At 44.0% G+C, this 20,293-nt stretch overlaps 1 protein-coding gene across 2 annotated transcripts in view; it reads right to left on the minus strand.

Moving 5' to 3' along the window:
• PPARGC1A (PPARG coactivator 1 alpha) overlaps positions 1-18,558 on the minus strand; it is a 113,148-nt gene extending 94,590 nt beyond the window's left edge. For both annotated transcript variants that reach the window (XM_027774375.1, XM_006154929.3), the window contains exons 1-2: positions 18,388-18,558; positions 13,416-13,595 (exon numbers count right to left, since the gene is read on the minus strand). In XM_027774375.1, coding sequence (XP_027630176.1) covers positions 13,416-13,595; positions 18,388-18,435 — 228 coding nt within the window. In that variant the 5' untranslated portion in view covers positions 18,436-18,558. The remainder of the gene's footprint in view (positions 1-13,415; positions 13,596-18,387) is intronic.
• Between the last annotated feature and the right edge of the window lie 1,735 nt (positions 18,559-20,293).

Raw genomic sequence — 20,293 nt, forward strand, 5'->3', positions numbered from 1 at the left:
CAGGAGCCCATGGAAACCCCAAGGCATTTCCTGCCACAGAGGCCCTTCTCCCCCTGTTCAAGAGCTGTTCAAAAGCACAAATAAACTTCTCAGAGAAGACTGGGGAAAAGAGGATTTAAGCTGCAGTATTATAGGAATCTGAAAGAGATCTAATTGAATAATGCTTGGTCAGAGTATAATGATTGGTACCTTCAGAGAGAAGAGAGGGACAGGGAAAACTCTCCCAGCACAGCCCTCTTCCAAGGGGCCAGAGGAGCTCCTGGATAGAACTGCCCTGGGAGGCAGAGAGATCTCACTTAGTGACAAGGGCTCCGACAGAGAAAAGCCACACTTAACGAGGTGTCTCATGCAGGCTAAAGGCATGCCAGCTCTCCCAGGTAGACTGAAATAACATTCTCAGAGAAAAAGATCAACAGGCCTAAAATGGTCCCAATCAGTCCTGACCCACAGAGGCTGGAGCCACAGAACTCCGGGCAGGCCGGGACTGCACTGGGGAAAGAATTTTCTCCTGACGGTCTTGCTTTCTTCCCTTAGGCTGGCCTCCTCTTGTTCTCCCTCAGCAATTGCAACAAGCCCCTGGCTGTTCTCCCCCAGACGCTGTGTGTGGGACACCACACGTCCCAGGTGTCCTGGTCTCAAATATTCGGTCCCTGCCTTTGCTGGCCCCTATGCCTGGGCTCACAATTAGGAACAGAAGGTCCCTATAGCTAGAAGAAATGTTCTCCAGCAAGATTCCAAGTCAAGCTGAGGGCACGTCTGAAGATAATGAGTGTAAGAAGGGTAGAATTTACCCGTCAGTGGAGACTAAGATAACCGCAGGTGGGGAGCGTCCCTGCCTTGCTTCTCCTATCCAAAAGCGCATCTCCCTCGATGTTAAGGGCCTGTCTCCCTCACTGACCAGGAACTTCATGGAGCCAGGGACCGTATCTACCCCTACCTACTGTATCCCCAGAAACTGACAAGAAGCTAAGCATGTCAATGGTTGAAAAAATTACTTTTTGATGAATAAGTAAATAAATCAGTGAGAGAATAGATGAACTTTAAAAACCCACGAACATAAAGACACGTGAACCTGTGCAAAACTGGGGCGCGAAGAGCGGCGATAGGCGACTTGCTTCTCATGTGACCTCCCCTACTTCAGTGATACAGGAGGAAGAGCAGGTGTCAGTAGTAACCCTGGGTAATATCTGCACAGTACCCAAGAATATCCAAAGCGTCGTCCTGAGGTTCTGAACTTAGCATCTTAACTGGGGAAGTCAAAATGATGGCAGACCCAGACCTGCAATGCCTTCTTGTCTTTGGGCCATTTGACGAAAGATGGGGAGAGTGGAACACATCCAAGAATGTCTCAAAAGGGCAAACGTACTTGCATCAGTTTCTATCCATGCCTCTGGACAGAAATATCACTGTGGAAAGTGGTCTCTGAGTTGCTCCCCACCTACCGACGGGTACAAGTCATTGGTCCTTTAGCCTTTCAGTAGGTTGCAAATTTCATTCAATATTTTCTTTTCTGCATCTCTATATTCTGTATCTCCGGATGCCTGAACAAAATGTTCAGTTTTCACTATGTCCTAATGCTCTGTTAATGAATGAAGAGTTAACCGGTGTACAAAGGCAATGAGAAAAGCTTGCCAGAGTATAGTTAGAGAATTTCATGACAATTAGCACTAATTTGAGCTACAAGAAAAGAAAAAAAAAAAAGCCACCAAAAAAAAAAAAACACAAAACTGTTTCAAAGAAGAAAAAGAAAAAAGAAAGAAAGAAAAGCCACTTGCATACACACAAAATCCAAAAAAAAAGTCTTTTAGCACTGGCTGGAAATGATACCATTGGATGACAGAAGAAACATACCAGATTAGCCAATTAGCATTCACCCCAAAAAAGCTAGCGCTTCAGAAGGAGGGACAGAGAGGGACTCATCACTGGTCCTATCAACTTCCCAATAGCCCAGACTGTTGATCTACCCAAAGGAAGTGCTGCCTCCCCACTTTTTCGTGACCCTCTCGACAATTCTGGGGGAAAAAAATGTTAGTTCAACATTATCGCAAGCCAGAATATGACTCTATTTATGTGACAAGTTGACAACATACAATTTCATGCTTGTTGAACTGATCGGTGTTATATATTCACTGTGAATATTATGAAGCCTCACCATTATAAATATGAAACAGTATACACTTATTCAAAATAACTCCAGCAGGGGCAATTTATAGCTCAGTTGTTTGTGTTCTTATGAAGTCCAAATGCCACCTTAAGAAGCTGCAGCTCACAGAAACAGATGTGCAGTGTGACTGCGACTAAAATGGATTGACGATGACCTATGTGAAAGCGGGCTATTACATTTTGGTCTGCATGGCAGCTGACACTGGTTTGTATTTAGATATGTGAGTGCTGGGAACACTGTGTCCTTAAAGCTCTGTTTAAACACGGGCCAAGACATTTGTCTACTGGACTAATTACTTTACCACCCTTATATGGTAAGGATCCCTTTTTCCTTCCTTAAAAAAAAAATAGAATGTGAGTGTGAGTGTACATACACACACACACACACACACACACACACACACACACACACATTTCTACTATGCTTGGTAAAGTTACAGCAAGGACTTTAAACCTTGGTCATGTCAGGTGAATGTTGGCAAGCTCTCTGGAATGCCTGCATAACAGGATTGAACCACTTTCTGGATCAGGTGCCTGGGAACGGGACAAGGCCACACACCATCAAATCATAAGCTGTCACAGCAACTGTTTTTGGTTAGGTTCTTTCCTCCTCTTCCCTCCCCCTCCCTTTCTTTCTCTTAGCGAGCTTCAACCAATTTGCAAGTGTTCGCTTCCACAAGGACAAATTTGGAATAGTGAAGAACAACACAATTTATCCAAATGTGGAAGGAAATGAAGGAACCAGGCACCTTGCTAAAGCTAGATATCAAAAATTTGCATAAGTAGTTTCCCAACAACAGAGGTGCTATTTGGAACAAAATAAATTGCTTGTATTGTATGCAAGGGCACAAACCTTGACCAACTTTGTGGGTTCATTCCTGCCTGAACATTTCTTATGTACACCCGATATTCCTGCTAAGAAGCTCAAGCTGCAGCCCTCAGTAGGGAGACCCAGGTAAGAGACTGTTTATGGACGTAGTAGTCTGCAACATCTTTAGTGGACAATTAAGAAGAATAAATTCCAAGTATTTGAAACATGACTGAAGTGTTCTCAAGCCTTCTCTGACCATCCCTTTGCTTTGTTTGGGTTTTCTTTGTGGTTTTCTCAGTACTGGGCACTACCCCTCGCTGTTGTCTTGAGACCCAGCAAAGGATTCTACGGAATCCGGGATCTCTCTGGAAACAATTCAATTACAGCTATCATGGAACTTCCCCATTCCAACCAAGTTTGCTATCCAAAATCTGCATCTCTTTCTGCTTTTTCAGTGGAGCTAAAGGGAAGGTGCTGTCGGTCTGTCTAGTAAATCCAACCCACAAGATAACATAATCACATACATTCATTTCTCAGGAACTTGGCGGCTCTTATCTCCTTGCTTTTATGATCTCTTATGAACAGCCAGGAATAGCAATTTGCAGCCCGTTTGAAAAGCCATCTTAGTCGGAACCTAGCCTTCCCCTCTTTCATCACACAGCAATATTCTGCAGCTACATCGCATTCCCCACAGCCACATTTGCTCTGAGCTCCACTTTAGAATACCGCCGGTATTCTCCGTGTGTACGGAACGCATCAAACGTGTAATGGAGGGCAATTATCCTTTCAATGAACTGTTTATTAATAGAAGATGTTTTATGTGCCTTGCTTAGATTGATTGATATGCTGGCCACTGCGCACTGTAGCCTAGAGCCGTGTGGTTCATCAGCATCTCAGGCCAGCAGCTCTGCTGTTGCTTGACTTCCGGTTCTTCTGTGTGCTTCTTGCTGAACTTTATTTTAGCATTCTATCACCTAGAACATTAAACACCATGCTCGAGTTCCGTGTGTTAAATCACAATTGTTTCCTATTAAGTGTTCCAAGCTCCCCATTTTTATTAACAGTTACTTTATTAAATCCTTAATAACACAGATAGAATAGTTAGTTAATTTGTGTGTTGAGCCATGGATGTTAATTTGTAAACATAATAACATACTGCAATCATTTGCATAATAGCATTTTAATCTTTTTAGTAAAAGCTGTAATTCCCTACAAAGCACACTGCAGTAGAAACCAAGCGACTATTGGTAATAATACAAAAGGCCTTAAAATTCTGATCCTATTACAGTGTTGGAACATACCCAAACTGCTTCCATAATCTCTGAAATGTTACTGTTCTCTGATTTAGGTGTCTGTGTCAAGAATAAAAATGAAGTATAACTGGTAGCAGTAGACTATTTCCTAAATGTAATTTAGTATTCACTAAGCACCAGCACTTTGCAAATAGCTCTGAGGTTTTCCTTCAAAGTTCAGAGCTCCAGCTACGCGTATTGTGTGAGGAGCACCGTGGATCTCGCTCTAAACTCGGCTCTACTGAAGAGAGGGCTCTGATCAATCATGCTGATCTGGCACGGGGAAAGGCATCGGCCACCGTGGCTTGGGCTACTAAACTCCTCCCTCCTCCCTGCCCTGCCAACCCGATGGCACCGCCTTAAACTAACTGACTGTCTCTGAACAGGAGTTTGGGAGGGAGGAAAAAAAAGTAGGGAGACTATCTAAAGAAGCTATTTCTGGAAAAACAAAAATATACTATAGAACACATTAATACCAATCACAAGACTGACCAAAAAAAAAAGAAAAAAGAAAAGTATAGAGAAAAGAAAAGGTAGCTGTTTCAAAGTCAGGCCAAATCATTTTACGCAAGCTCTGTAATTCATTAATCCATTCAGCCGCAAACTTTGAATGAGTAACTTGCAGTAGTAATGAAGATGGTAACTCTACAAAATATTAGTGTTTGGAATCTGAAACTGCAAATTACTCTATCATTCTGGGAAAGAAAAGGTGCAAAATGATCTCCTATCATTGCTTTGGGACCAATGGTTTAAATATGAAGTCATTTATTGCCACATTTTTTGCCTTGCCAAGAAGAAGAGAGGGTATTTCAATGTGGATTCCTCTCTCCTTTTCTCTTGCTTTCGTTCTAGCTACTTGTAAGTCCACATCTCTGGCAGCCTACTGTGAAACTCAGGACCCTGCTTTGCTTTCAAATTGTACCTCAGAGCATGCAGCCTTAAAAGTATCCTGAGAGGTGAAAAAAGAAAAAAGAAAAAAAAAAAAAAGGCCCTTTCAAAATTGTTTTACATCACAGGCAATTCATTTTATAAAACCCACAATAAAAGTTTTCATTGCTACAAGACTAGGCACATAATTATAGGGACAAATTAACTTTGCTAAAAATGTGAAATCTGGGGTGGAGAACAGTTGGAAGAACAATCGGGCTCTCTGCTTTACAATGCAGTCTTTAATGTTCATCTTTTTTTATCTGCACTGTGTGTTGATCTCGTTCAGAGGTGAGCCATCTGCTGGGCTGCACTTCCACGACATTGCAGATAGACAGGGGTACGTGGACAAATAAACACAGCATATGTGTAAGGCTACTACTCGGCACACAGAGTTACTGTACAAACAGACAGTCTGTCCAGTGCAGCATCCTGAACCTTGATTACTTGACTCTAGACGAACATCTTTGAAGGACACCTAAGAGGCAATGAGCTACTTTCAGCTGGCTCTACTCCAAGATTTCCAACTTGTGAATTTGGGTCTCCACCTTTTGGCCACCAAAACATCCCAGCAGGTAATTCTCATTTAAATGACCCACACGAGAGTCCAGGTCTTTGAAGAAGGCTAAGACAAGCCCATCTACTTCTTGAAGTGCCTAGAGTATCTGGCATGAAATTGTTGGTCTGTACCCCTCGAAATATAAAGGAGTCTTTCCTAAAATCAATTCAACCTATAGATCCTCACTGTCCAAGTTGCAAATGGCTAAGAACTGGATCAGCTTCCATTAATACCAGCAGCCAACATCATCTCCTGCCACCATCAATACAACTGTCATTAACAAAAACCACCACTGGGAAGGTTCATGGTGGTGAAAGACGGTCATGGAACCTGCCTCCTGTGCCTTGCTATTTATTAGCAGGGGTTGCTGCCAATAGACATAACCCATGGGTCACAGCCGAGCCATGTTTTTCCCAGTGGTCAGCATAATGGCAGGGAGGAAATAGGGCGGTAGACCAGATGTTCTCAAGATAAGCCAGATGTTATCGAGCCAAGAAGTCTAAAACAGTGTTCAACTGAAGTGTGCAGATAAGTGCACAGACACACGCACGCACACACACATACACCACGCTATTTAGTCTCCCTGCATGAGAAGCTGACAGTAGGCACTGAAAATAAAGCAGCATACAGGCTGGGTCAGATTGTTGCCTCCTGATTTGCAACTCTCCAAGATGAACATTGAACTGATTTATACCCAGAATTTGGAATTTTGTGGTAGACTACAAATGCAAAGATAAGTACAACATAAATTTTTAAAATACTCCATAAGTCTCGATGAGTTTCAACATTCTTCAATGTTCTTATGTTATAGCCAATTATCTCCCCACTTAAATGGCTATTATTTTCTTACTCGAAGTCTATGTTCTCCGTAAGTGTCATTACCAAGTGTGGTAAAAAATCTGGTGGTGGGCTGTAAATTTAATTTAAATGACAAACATTTATTGATTGCAAATTGGAAATTCCAGAAATCTTTAAAAAGTGATTATTGTAAATGAATTCCATCGCTCCACATAACAACAGAGAATTTATCCTCCCGGTGATTAAATTAAGGTGAGTTTGTTTTTACACACATTTTGGGTGTCTGTTTGTTTTGTTAAAATTCCAAGAGGTTGGCCATTCATAGAAAAGTGTCTGACCACAGGCACAGTCAGAAGCAGAAATTCATTACCATGGAAGGCTGCAGAATTTCCTCCTCCATGAGACAAGTGAGGAAAAGCAGACACCATGTAAATTTGCAGATTGGTTAAACGTATTCTGCCCCAGAGGCAGCTGGGAGATGGAGAACCCCTTTGTGAAATGACTCACGAATTTAAGCAAGTACTTGAGCTACTCAGGTGGGCAGAGACCTAGCCAGGAAAGCTACCCATGCACTTCTGCTTTCCTCTGGTGCAGCTTGAGTTCAGCATTTCTTGCAACCTCCCTCTAGAACCTAACTCATATCTGTCAGGGCTGATGGATTTTCCTTGGAGGGGCTCGAGTCTGTTCCCTGGACACCATATCCTCGATCACCTCGTCCCTTCCCTGTACCTGTGTCACACTGGGTTTGGAATGAAGCAGGGCCTGCTGTCTCTTCCCCCGCTTCCAACTGGCCCATGCCTCCTGTTATTATCAGTCCGATCACTCTCAAATACCTCATCCATTCCCTGCTCTCCTGCCGAAAATCTTCACTGATACCTGCTTCCTACCAGTGAACTGTAAACACTTCTAGCTGGGTGCTCATGGGTCACCATGCCTTTGGACATACCCTACATCCAAACTTATTCCCCCCACCCCTGTGTTCCCCTTCATGTGTATTTTACTTTGAGTAAACCAAGGCCTTCACTTTCATATCCCTCTTCACTTCATTCTTATCCTCTTACCCATGTTGGGGAATGGATTCTTGCTGTTTCCCTGCTTACTTAGAAATATATACCTATATACACACACATATACACACTTATGCACACCCATATACACACTTATACACACGCATATGCACATGCATATACACACCCATACACACTCATATACACACGTATACACACGCATATACACACCCGTATACACACTTATACACACGCATATACACACCCATACACACACGCATATACGCACCCATATACACACGCATATACACCCATATACGCATGCATTAGACACACCCATATACACACGCATATACACACTTATACACATGTATATGCACACTCATATACACACCCATATACACACTTATACACACGCATACACACACTTACACACACCCATATACACATGCATATACCCACCCATATACACACGCATATACACCCATATACATATGCATATACACACCCATATACACATGCATATACACACCCATATACACGCATATACACACGCATATATACACATGCATATACCCACCCATATACACACGCATATACACCCATATACACATGCATATACACACCCATATACACATGCATATACACACCCATATACACATGCATATACACAATATACACACGCATATACACATGCGTATATATATTATCTATGCATATCCAACCTCACAATGCTTGCCAATTGCATATACATGAAATGTCACACAGAGTGTGACATTACCCTTATATCCATATTCATACATATTGACGTATAGTCTTACATCATTTCCAAATTGCTACCAAATGGAAGTGAGCACATGTATTTGTATACCTATGTGTGCATACAGTCTTGCATTATTTCACATTTCTTCATTTTGTCCACCAAAGTAGATTTAAAGTCCTTCGGGAAACAGGCTCTTCTTTCATACTGTGCACATTACCCAACATAGTTCGCTATCCATAAATATGCCATGGTCAAGGCCCTCATTATGCCACGAATATTTACTGAGTACTTCCTTTCTGCCATTTTCTAAGAAAACACCTAGGAAAACACCAGTGAACAAGACAAGCAGATTCCTGCTTCCAAAATGCTCACGGTCCACTGAATTTCCAAGATTTGTTATTTTAACTTTTTCCATTGGCACATGATAGATCATATGCCTATCTTTGAACATTTTAGAATATAACTGAAGGCCAAAAGAAGAAATGCAAAGCCATCTCTATTCCTCCTAGAACGAGAGCGTATTCTTGAAAGCTTCCACGATTCACTCCCTCGGTGGCACAGAACAGACACCTCGTACACAGATAACAGGAAACCACCACTCATCCTTCGCCTCCTGCGGAAGTTCACAGTCTCAGAGCTTCCCGAGAGTTGCAGTAATGACCAAACATGAATGCTGGCTACAGCTGTGAGTCCTTCTCTCCCCATTAGCAAAGGCAGGTCTAACGACCTAGAGACAACTGCATTCTGACTTACCACCGATCTAAAGAACCCCAAGTAGCTGCATTCAGAAGTAGCAGAAGAATGAATGAAAGGTGCCCATTCGCCTGTATCTCAGAGGCATTAAAGCAGGTGTTAAAATAAAACAGGGATAAGGTGGCCCACAGTGACCCCAAAAGGCCAACGCTATTTAAACTAACCCCATGCCACCCATCTTTACTCACTGCTGTGCTGTAAAAGTAGCCCTTTATTCTCCTCCTTCAAACAATGCACAAAGGCAGCAGAGGGAAGGAAGTCATGTTGCAATATTTTGGAACATAAATCTTGCTACCAGCCTGTCCAGGGACAACATCCTGTTTTCCTTACACATGGAGCAGATTCACTGGAGGCTGCACCCACAGGCTTCGTGTCCTGGTTTTCAGAGTGGCTTCTGAATCCTACCTGGCTACCTGCATTTACACATCCAAACACGGGTCTTGCGAGCAGAGTTCATCGTCTGCACGTCCACTTACTCGACAGTGTGTGTGACTGCACGCTGGCACTGCGACATTGCCACTCAGAATTCACTTTCCCAGACTGTGACATCCACCTTCGCTGTAGGTTATTCTTATGCGTGTGAAGTTATGCAGAAATTAAACTCAGTTTCAAACGTGTGGAAGAGGCAAAAGGAAGCGATTTCTGTTTAAGCCCAGCGTTTGAACATTTGGCTACACTGTTAGGTAGCCCTAAATCTCATTGTCTGCTCTGATTGGAATTCAGAAGTCCCTTGGTCCTTTCCCAGAGGTGTCACCAAGGTGTTCCTTGTGTCACAGAAAAGTGTTTAAAAACGCACTCCTTCATCTAAGTCGGGGGCTCTGAGGTGGTTCATTCTTGCTATTGGCAGATCAGGGACGGCAGAGTTTGTGACTGTGTGGGTGGCTCAAGCACAAGGCCACCCCAGAGGTGAGGAGGCAGGGCTCTGGGAACTGGCAGGTGGTGAGCACAGGTGAGAAGTCCACCTGAGGGAAGGACCTCGTGAACGCTGGCTGGGTAGTAGTCACTCGTGCACCTTCTTCGCAGGGCAAGGCTCAATTTTAGAATTGCACCCACACTAAACACACTCCCCATTATGGAAAAGAGAGCTGCGTTTAATACGGAGGGCAGAGAGTAGAGGTGTCCTCACACATGGGCACCCGTGAGCTGCTGCTGTTTGTCATGGTGCTGCTACTCAGGACCTTCTCCTGTGCCCACACCAAAAGAAGGGGTTTTGTGACATCAGAGAACACTGTTACAGGGACATATCTAAATGGCCACTTTTGCTCCTGTCTTAAGAGGATACCTGACCTATGGGTTCTTCATAATTGAATATGCTTCTTGTTCTTCACATCCAGTATCTGATTATGTTCTTCCAGAAATCGGATGGATTCATCTTTACCACTGTTTAAATGGGAAATCTCAGTGACGTTCCATTAAAACAGGGTTTTGCAGCCGCGGCCCTATTGCTGCACAGAGCCAAAGCGTTTTCCTGTGGGCAGCTGCCCTGCACCCCGCAGGATGGTCTCCACACTAAACGCCAGAGGCGTCGCCTCCCCACAGTCATAATCCAGCATCCCTCCAGACTTTGTCAAAGGTCCCCAGGCAGGCAACATTGCCATTAGTTGAGAATCATTCATTTAAAATTGGAACCATCTGGTGTAATGGTTATATCACTGGACTCCCAATGCAGTTGCCCACAGTTCGAATCCCAGACCTAGCACACCAGACACACATGCATGTGTGCCCAAAATCCTTAGAAGAGAATGGAGAGGGTGGGATTGCGGCATGGCCATCCATCTGGGGATGATTTCTCATTTTCTGTTTTCTGTCTCTCTCTGTCTCTTAGGCAAATGCATGCACCCTACAGCAAAAATCACCAGTGGCCCACAGTTCGAATCCCAGACCTAGCACACCAGACACACATGCATGTGTGCCCAAAATCCTTAGAAGAGAATGGAGAGGGTGGGATTGCGGCATGGCCATCCATCTGGGGATGATTTCTCATTTTCTGTTTTCTGTCTCTCTCTGTCTCTTAGGCAAATGCATGCACCCTACAGCAAAAATCACTCTCTTAAGAACAATTAAAATGACCTCATGAGAGATTGAATTAAATGAACCTTGTGTCATAGAGTGTTGAAAACAATTCTAGTCATGATGGAAAGTTATCTAGGGAAACGAAGAGTGTCTGGGCGTAGACTATGTCTATAGATAACTAGTGCTGAACCAAGTCTCCTCAAGCTGAAGATGGGAAACACCCCACGCACGTGCCACAACACAAAATCCGGGACATTCAAATGGTCGTGGAGAATGTTGTCTTCTGTGAAGCGAGCCCCTTAGGGAGGCATCCTAGCACGCCATTGCCCCCACCTTTGCGTTGGTTTCGAACCATGGTCTACGTAATGCATGGCAGCCACCCAACATGGAACAGCCGATTTTTAGATAAGAGGTCTGGAGAGATGGACTTTTTTTAAAGTACTGTTTATTTAATGCAGCATGACTTCGAATGGGCCTGTAACCTGACAAGTGTACGGAATGAGGAATGTTCAATTTACCAGTTCGAACCGGCCAAGTCCTCACATGAACTTCCTAAGACCTGGCTGAGCAGCCTGGGAAAGTTGAACAGACCACAAGCCTTCCGTGTTTCCTTCACCTGGTTCCATCCCCCTGGTCCTCATTCCACTACCTTACGCACTCTTCAAAGACCTGCTTAATGCTGCACACATACCATAAACTCTTAGACATCTGCAGAGCTTGCAGCTGCTCAGCTCCCAGGCTACCCTGGCCTCCATGTCAACCAGAACTGAAAGCAAAGATTCTGTCCTATTTTTAGACAGAGTGAGCAAAGAAACAGTTTGATACTTCTTTATAAAGGATGACTGTCACCCCAATTCCCTGTTTCCCCATTTGTGTCAATGATAGAGACTTTGAAGCCAGATCCATTTGGGATTCAAATCCCATGTAATTATTTGTCTACTGTATGATTTGGGGAAAAATCATTTAACCTCTCTGAGACTTAGTGTCTGCCTATGTAAAATGGGAGTGAAAATAATAGTACCTAAATGATAGTTTGTTTTGATAGATGAGCAAGAAGACATGCAAAAAGCACGGGCATGGGCCACGTCACTGCCCTTAGTGCTATTACTGTTGTCAACGTTCCTACGTCACCATTCATGTAATAAACTGTAATAAACTCAACAAACTGTGCTGGGAACAAGAAAAACTCAGTATTATAAAACTGGCATTCTTAAGGATTTCAGCTAGTAATAATAATAATGAAGTATAAGAAACACCTTCACTAGTGACTAGCAAAAGCTCTCAACAGAGTTCGGCACAGGTAGGTGCCCAGAAAAGTGCTGGATGATGATAACATTGTTGGTTGTGACATCAAAATCCAGAAGACTTGGGAATCCTTACTCACTTCACTTGCTTGAGTATTCATTAAATATCCCTATGAGATGGGACCAGTAGGTAGCGTCATAGTTATGTCGCTGGACTCCCACATAGTTGACCGGGGTTTGAGTCCTGGACCTGCTGGCTTAAATTCATGCCAGGCATGTGTGCGTGCATGCCCAAGATCCCAAGAGGAGAACAGAGAAGAGATTATAGGGTGGCCATCTCCCCTGGGGGGTGATTTCTCACTTTCTGTCTCTCTCTCTCTGATGAGCATATATGCCCTATAGCAAAAATCTCTCTAAAAAAGAAACTGTAAGAAATCAAATATTCTCAAGTAAATGAGTGCTGCTCTGATATATTCGTTCCTGAAAGTAACACTACAATAGAAGGAAACTAATATTCTTTATGATAAGGTGGGTTTATAGTAGAAGTTTAGAGTCTGCAAGGTACTCCTCACTAGTGAATGGTAAATAAGCTGTGACTACTTTATAAGGAAATATTAAATTCGAAAGAAATTAGGGGTATGAATGAAACTGACACTAATCAAAATTGCTCACCTCTTCTGTCACACAAAGAAAGGCAGACAGCTAGCCAACTGGCACACAGCAAATGCCTTATATGTTCATTTATGTTAGGGGCCATTTACTGCTGTCTTCTGTATGATATAGACAGGTATAAACAGGTTCAGACTTGTTCTTTATCACTAATTCTTTCACAACCCCTTAGAATTTCAACACAGGTTAATGCACTGTGTTGTTCATTCTTAGCCCCTCCAATCTAAAAAAAAAAAAAAAAAGAAAGAAAGAAAGAAAGAAAAAGAAATAAGTTTTCCAAATAGGAAGTGTCTGTGATGACAAATCATTTGATGACAGCGAAATAAGAATGCATGATGTTTTCAGGTCGATTATCCTGTAAGTCTGGCCAAGCCAAGGTCAATATAGAAATGATTTCATCCAAAGGATGGCCTTACCTCAAATATGTTTGAAGGCTCATTGTTGTACTGATTGGATATGATCTCTGATTGGTCACTGCACCACTTGAGTCCACCCAGAAAGCTGTCTGTATCCAAGTCGTTCACATCGAGTTCAGAAAGATCCAGTTCAGGAAGATCTGGGCAAAGAGGCTGGTCTTCACCAACCAGAGCAGCACACTGCAGGAGGTGGAGGGGGAAAAAAAGCTTTCATTAACTTCAGGAATTTATTAAACTGCAATAGCATGTGATAGGAATTAAGCCCGGTTAATTCAACGACACCACCAAGGCTGATCTCTGGGGCTTTAATCACCAGGAAAAACATCCTAAATTCTTTCCTCACTGGACTCCCAAAGATACCTTGCCTCATTTATTCCATCCAGAATTCTGTCTCCAAACCGGTGGTAAACATCACGTTTCCGCAGAGACTTCTTTGCTTCTTCTGGTTAGACATCAACAAGATATGTCCATACTTCCTTGATAATTAGCACTTACCAAGCTACAAATTGATACATGGTGAGGTATATATATATATATATATACACACACACCTATATGCTATCCTCAGAGTATAATCCCGTTGAGGGAGGGAGACAAGCTCCATTTCACCTTACATGCCATCACCCGCATTAGACTCGCAACAAACAAACAAGTGAAAACGAGACACAGGAACTATACTAAAAAATCTTTCTCCATCTCTGGTCCTTTTCAGCATTATAATCCATATAATTCATTTAGCGACTAATGATGCAAAGCTCTTCGACTCATCTATGTTCTCTTAAATTGTTATTTAAGTCATTTACTTGACTTTTTATGAGTTTCTGGACTTCATCCTTAACAGGTCAAAAGCGAGTTCCTTGCGATGAAGGGCAAAAATCCTATCTTTTTCTAATTGGCCTTTGTAGCCTTCGCTATGCATTCCTTGTAAGTCACGTGTGGTGGTGTGTTTGTGTGTGCCGGGACCACTTCTGGCTCCTAGGAAAGAAACGTCATGACAGCACACCACTTCTCCTTTTTATTATTTGTGTAGACCGGAACTATGCTCGCAGTGAATTCAAAATGACTATTATTTGTTAGAGTTGTAACACAATTTTGATATCTTGAAAAGTTTAAAACACCCTCTACTGTGTCCAGTCTTTAACCTCCTTGCAGAAAGTGGACAGTCTTCACTTTCTAAAGACAGGGAGCCCCCTTACCAATGAGGTGGTCTCTTAAACCGGAAATGGCTATGTCCCTGCCAATTCCAGTCTGCACACCATCCAGAACCTGCAGGAACATCTAGGGCAGAGGTCTAGCAATGCCAGAGCCACCATCTGCAGGCCTGGGTGCCCAGTCCAGAGGCACAGTCTCTGAGGCTACACTTCATGGCCCTACATCCCAAGGTCAGGAGAAACACTCAAATTGTTCTCTTCCAGGCAGCAGTTGGCCATGAAACTAAAGATCTTCTTGACATTTAGATTTTGAATAAAGTAAGTTTTCTACACAGATTTTTTTTCTTGAGCACCCCTGTCATCCCTGGCAGGCGACATGACACGGGTCACCTGCAGCGGTGCCATCATCAGCAACATACTGGGGAGGAGGTAGTGGTTAATGGAGTCAGCAGTGGTCGGGGAGGGCCGAGGAGCTCGTGGGTAACTGGCGCCCTCCCTCAGACCACCAGGCCCCTGCCAGACCCCTGCGGGCACAGACCAGGCAAGGGTCATGCTTGCCATCGGATCGCTTTCCTTATCATTTTATGGTCTCTCCTTTTTGTTATTGGCGTTAGCCCAGAGTTACAGATCTGTGTACTCGGCTAGGCTGATAAGTCCGTGAGGCTGGGCTGCCGACAAGCTTGTACCCTGGTCCAGTGTTTGTGCAGGTTGCGGGTGTACTTCCCACACTCCATTCGCCCTCCTGCAGCTCAGCCTGTGAGCACAAGCACACAACCTTCATGCCCCCGATGCCGTCAATGCAGCGATAAGGGGAGCACTTTTCAATGGTGCAAAAAACACTAGGGACTCGCAGGGGGCCAGAGTCCTCAAAAAATGCATCGACCATGAAAACAGCAACAAGCACAATGAAAAATAAGCCACCCAGCATTGGCTCCTGGCCTCCATTTCTGTTGTGGGCCTTTAGGAACCCACTCTGGAACATGAAAGTGGCCCACCGGGTGCACAACTGTTTGCCCTCTCTCTTAACTGTGTTCAAAACCTGTGACTCTTTCAGGACTAGGTATCTTTTAAGTAACTTTTGAAAACCACTGCATAGGTTGGATTGGCTTATTGTATTTGACTACCCTTAATTTGCATCTGTTCTGCAACTCCGCCCCCCACCCTGCCCCCAACCTGCTTCCTCTCTCTTTGCATTGATGTTATGGCTGAAAAAAGTGCATGAGCTTTGGCCAGTGTTGACATGCTAATAAAATCAGTGCTTTTCAATGCGGCAGTATCCTGCTAATCTAAAACACATTAGTGGGAGCAAGTGTTCCTGTTATTAATTTATATTTGGCCTTTGGATGATGCCAGACTTAACAGTCCGAGCCCTGTCACTGTCCTCATCTGACACGGTGATATTTACTGCTTCCCTATACATCTGTAACAGGTGTGCTCGAGTGCAATGACACACACACGTTCGACTGCCTCTTTGCAACTATGACAGCTATTTCACAACTGCAGCCTTCATTTTAGAGTAAGATTTAAGAGGATAAAGCAGTCACTAAACACAAAAGGCTAATTATTGCACGTTATTTCACCCCAACAGACTTTTCTGTTAGTTAAGGAACAGACAATAAATTAGCTTAACTGCACAGATGATAATGAATCATTATAATTAAGTATAATTCTCCATTAACCTTTTGGAGGTTTTTGTGCCATTGATGGTAAATTTTAAAGAGAGAGAGAAGAAGGAGTGGACTTGGCCACATTAATTACATTAATGAAAAAAGAATCTTCATAAAAAAATTACTCAAGACAAGGGAAAGGGGGTGGGGGGGGCAGAAGAGAATGACAGGTCATGGGAATGGTCTCGCTCGATCTCAGTAACCTGATTGTACATCACCTTCATTAAACTGGGAGGCACTGGGGGCTCTGAGAAGCTCGAGCCACGCAGGCCCGTATTAACGAATGTGCTGTCCTGTCATTACGTGCAAAAGAGCGTAATATGTTGTAGGATGACAGCAAACATTAATGATTCAAGGAATGAAAGCTGCCTACACTACCTGCTGCTCGGAATATTTTAGACTGGTGGAGCTGTGGCCACGCAGGCAGGGCTCCTAACAGCCTAGCTGCCCACAGGGCAACGGAGCGGTGACCAGCGCTCTCAGCAGACTGACGACTCAATCCATGGCTGGACGGTCAGCCTGAGACCTCTCCTCCTTAAAGAAACAAACAAACAAACAATACAACAAAAACTGAGAAGGCCACCGTCCTAACTGGTTCTGACACTTGTTTGGAAATGACTGCCGGCATAGGAGCTCGTTCTTCAATCAGCTCCGAGCAGCATCAGGAATCATACACGATGGAAAAATGAAACTACAGCAGCTGAGACCCACAGTGCCAGCCAGACAAGCACCCACAGGACACTCGGGCTACTCAGAGACAAGTAGGACTTTGAAGCCACTCACAACCCTGACTCATAACACCTCACAGCAGCAGGACATTTGAATTATCCATATCTATCCGTCCTTCCCAAGAAATCACAACAAGATAAAAAGCAATTACGACCCATAAACGCAGCCTGCCCAGCAAGGGAGGGCCCACGAGCCAACAGTTGCAAACCCACTGAAGGGGTTAAGAATCCAGGGCATGCCTCGCTAGATAGGAAAAATGCATTCACCGACGGCCTTGGCCAGATGATTTTCACTGGCGATGTGTATCGCGGCAGCGCATGGACAGCTTATTTAATCAAATCACGTGTGGCACTCGATCCTCCCCTTACCCTGCGTGCCCCCAGCTACCCAGAGGAAGCACTCGCAGTCCTTTGCCAGAGTCATTGTTAGCAGCTGGGACCCTCCATGCAATTCAATTCGGGTCCGTCTCAGCAGAGTCCAGAAAGTTCCGCTTGTTCCCCAAGTTGCCCAAACTTTCTGAGAACATTCCATTGTGCTGAACGCCAAGCCGCCAGAGTCCTGCGTCCCCCCACTAGGCTCCAGAGATTACGAGGAAACTGCTTGCGTTTTTTTCCCCGTATGAATTGTAGCCAGCAGAGACTGTGGAATTGATGTATTGGCGTCTATTTTTACACAAGCAGCGAGCAGCCCCACACACAGTCCTGCATAAACTCGATTCTCTCTCCGGCTTCAGGCAGCTCTGCGTGGTACAGGCAGATTTAACCATTGGCGTTCCTGCCAGCGGCGGGAACAGAAAACCTTGCATGGAAGGCTTTTTTTTTTAATTCACGGGCTAAATCCTTCAACCACATAGAGGAGTTTTAAAAGGCAGCAGCATGGTTGTTTCATGTTCCATGGGAAACGCAATCTAAAATAGCCCAGCAGGATTATTTAGGATTTTCTAAGTTCTCTGTCTGATGAACAGAGAGAGGAAAAAAAAAATCCGGACTAGAGTCAAAACGGACTATATTTGAACACATCCTTTTAATATTTTTATCTTTGTCTTATTAAAAATAGCAATGGCATTTTCCCAGCCGAGCCACCAAATACCACTGGGAAGACTTCAGCTTCTGATTCATATCAATATCTTTGAGCATAAATATTGCATATGAGGAGACACAGCCAAAGCCACATGGACAGAGTTCCTAACTGCAACAGATTCTGGGCACGGCAGCTAAGCTTTGATTTGCTCAAGGCATCTCAGAGCCACCTTAAAATAGCAAACTTATTGGAGTTAAGATAAGATTGAGATTCCCTTCCCAAAGCTCCGCCCGGGCTACTTTTCTGCCTCCTCTCCTCTCCCAAGCCCATCCCCCCTTACAGGAATCATTGCCTCTGAGGGAAGCTTCGGACCTGGCTGCAGAGCCTAGCACAGCCTCAGCTCACCTCGATGTCACTCCAAACACAGTCCTGGTTACACATGTCCCACGCCATCCAGCTCCTGAATGACGCCAGTCAAGCTTTTTCAACTCCAATCCACAGTGACACAGAGCACACACTCATGCAGGCAACCAGCCCCTTACTGAGAGTGAACTGAAGGCACCTGTCTTACTACGGTCCCAGTCACATGACAAAGCTATTAAAAAGTAGGCTGGGCTGTCACTCACCCAGCCTCCCTTCTCCTGTGCAGCAAGCTGCTCAAGCTCCTGACGTCACTCCAAGGCAGCCCTCTGCCTCAGTGAAGTAACGCTTGGAAAAAGAGAGAGAGAGAGAGAGAGAGAGAGAGAAGGAAAGAAGAAAGAAAGGAAACACTTGGACTTTCAGCAGATTCAAGCATCATGCTGTGATTAAAGCCAGCTTGGAATGCCACAGACTCTACACGGAGCCCTGGCCATATAATAACCCAAATCCCCTGCAATCTTTTTTTAATTTATTTTCCTTCCCAAACGAGCAAGTGGCAAAGCTCCCTGGTTCATGACAGAGTAACTAGATTCTTAGCAAAGATGTGTGTCCCCTGAGGACTCTAATTCCAAGAGCCCCAAGTGGATTCTAGCTCCGCTTGGGACTACAGCAAGGATTTATCACATGATGCCTTTTTATCAGACATTTTCGAACTGGGAGAGGCTGTGAGAGCAGCGAGGGGGCATGTGGAGCTGGCTGAATCAACAGTCGGCCTGTATTTGTGAAGGTATGGACAGGCGCCCCCACCCAGAGCCCAGCTGTCCCCGTGGCAGCAGGGAATGCCAGCGCGAAGCGCTCCCGCAGTCCGCGTGGCTCCTTGTAAGGAGAACAAGCCACAGAACCCCATCCTCGCAGGGTCCTTCTCATTATTTCTGCTTCTTTCCTAGGCTCCCAGAAAACAAGTGTTAGTAAATCCAGTGGCTGCTGCTGTGCCCAGAGCAGCTTAGACCCCCAGCTGCCTTTTCTCATACACTAGCATTTCCTCCCAACTGCCTTAGGGTGTCTTTTGGAATAAACATTGGATCCCAGCTCTAGTGCCTTTGAAATCAAGAATGTCGGTGGAGGGAGGGGAAAACACGACACACTATGCGCAGAGATGTTCATTTCTGGGGCTTTTCCTTTTTATTATCATTATTATTATTTTCCAGCGTGTACCTGGAGACGATGAGGGCTATTATTGCAGGTGCAACTGTTTTAGGATGACATACATTTTGAATACATAACAAACCCAAGGTACTAGATACAGCGGAAAAACACTTCCCAGAACATCACAGTGGTCCGACTTAACCCTTCCGAGTTCCGGGGAGCCTGTATTCATGCACATTTCTTTGTGAATAGAAATGTTTTTATAAAATTGAAAGCCCAAGATATTTGTAAAAAACCAATCCCATTCTCTTACTTCAGAATAATTCATCTGAAAAGAAAGTCCCCAGGTACCCAAACACAATTTCTAAAACACTAATACTTTGAACTCCTATCTAGTAAGGTTAATTTCACGTGTTCTTCACTGTGTATTTCCTTAGAAAGACATAATGACGACTCGTTCTAACACCTATTTTATATATGAAGATACTCGAATACTGAAGCGAAAGGAAGGCATACAAAACAAAACAGCAGACGACTTTTTCTTTCAGATCACGCGTACGATAAGAAGTCTGTCTACTCTGTTATCTGCAACAAGTTGCTAGTAAATTCCTGGAGAATGTGATGAAATCGACAGTGTGTCATGACTGAACATAAAGCGTGGCCCAAAGCTCTGACGTTTTAAGGTAGCTCAGTGCACTACACTGACCCATTTTCCCTCTTCACATAGAGCAGGAAATTACTGAAGTTTTGATTTTCCAAATCAAGAAGGAACAGGAAAACCCAACCTCGACAATGCTTTTATACA

Source organism: Tupaia chinensis, unplaced genomic scaffold (genome assembly GCF_000334495.1).
Source record: "Tupaia chinensis unplaced genomic scaffold, TupChi_1.0 Scaffold000426_1, whole genome shotgun sequence".
NCBI classification, from domain to species: domain Eukaryota; kingdom Metazoa; phylum Chordata; class Mammalia; order Scandentia; family Tupaiidae; genus Tupaia; species Tupaia belangeri.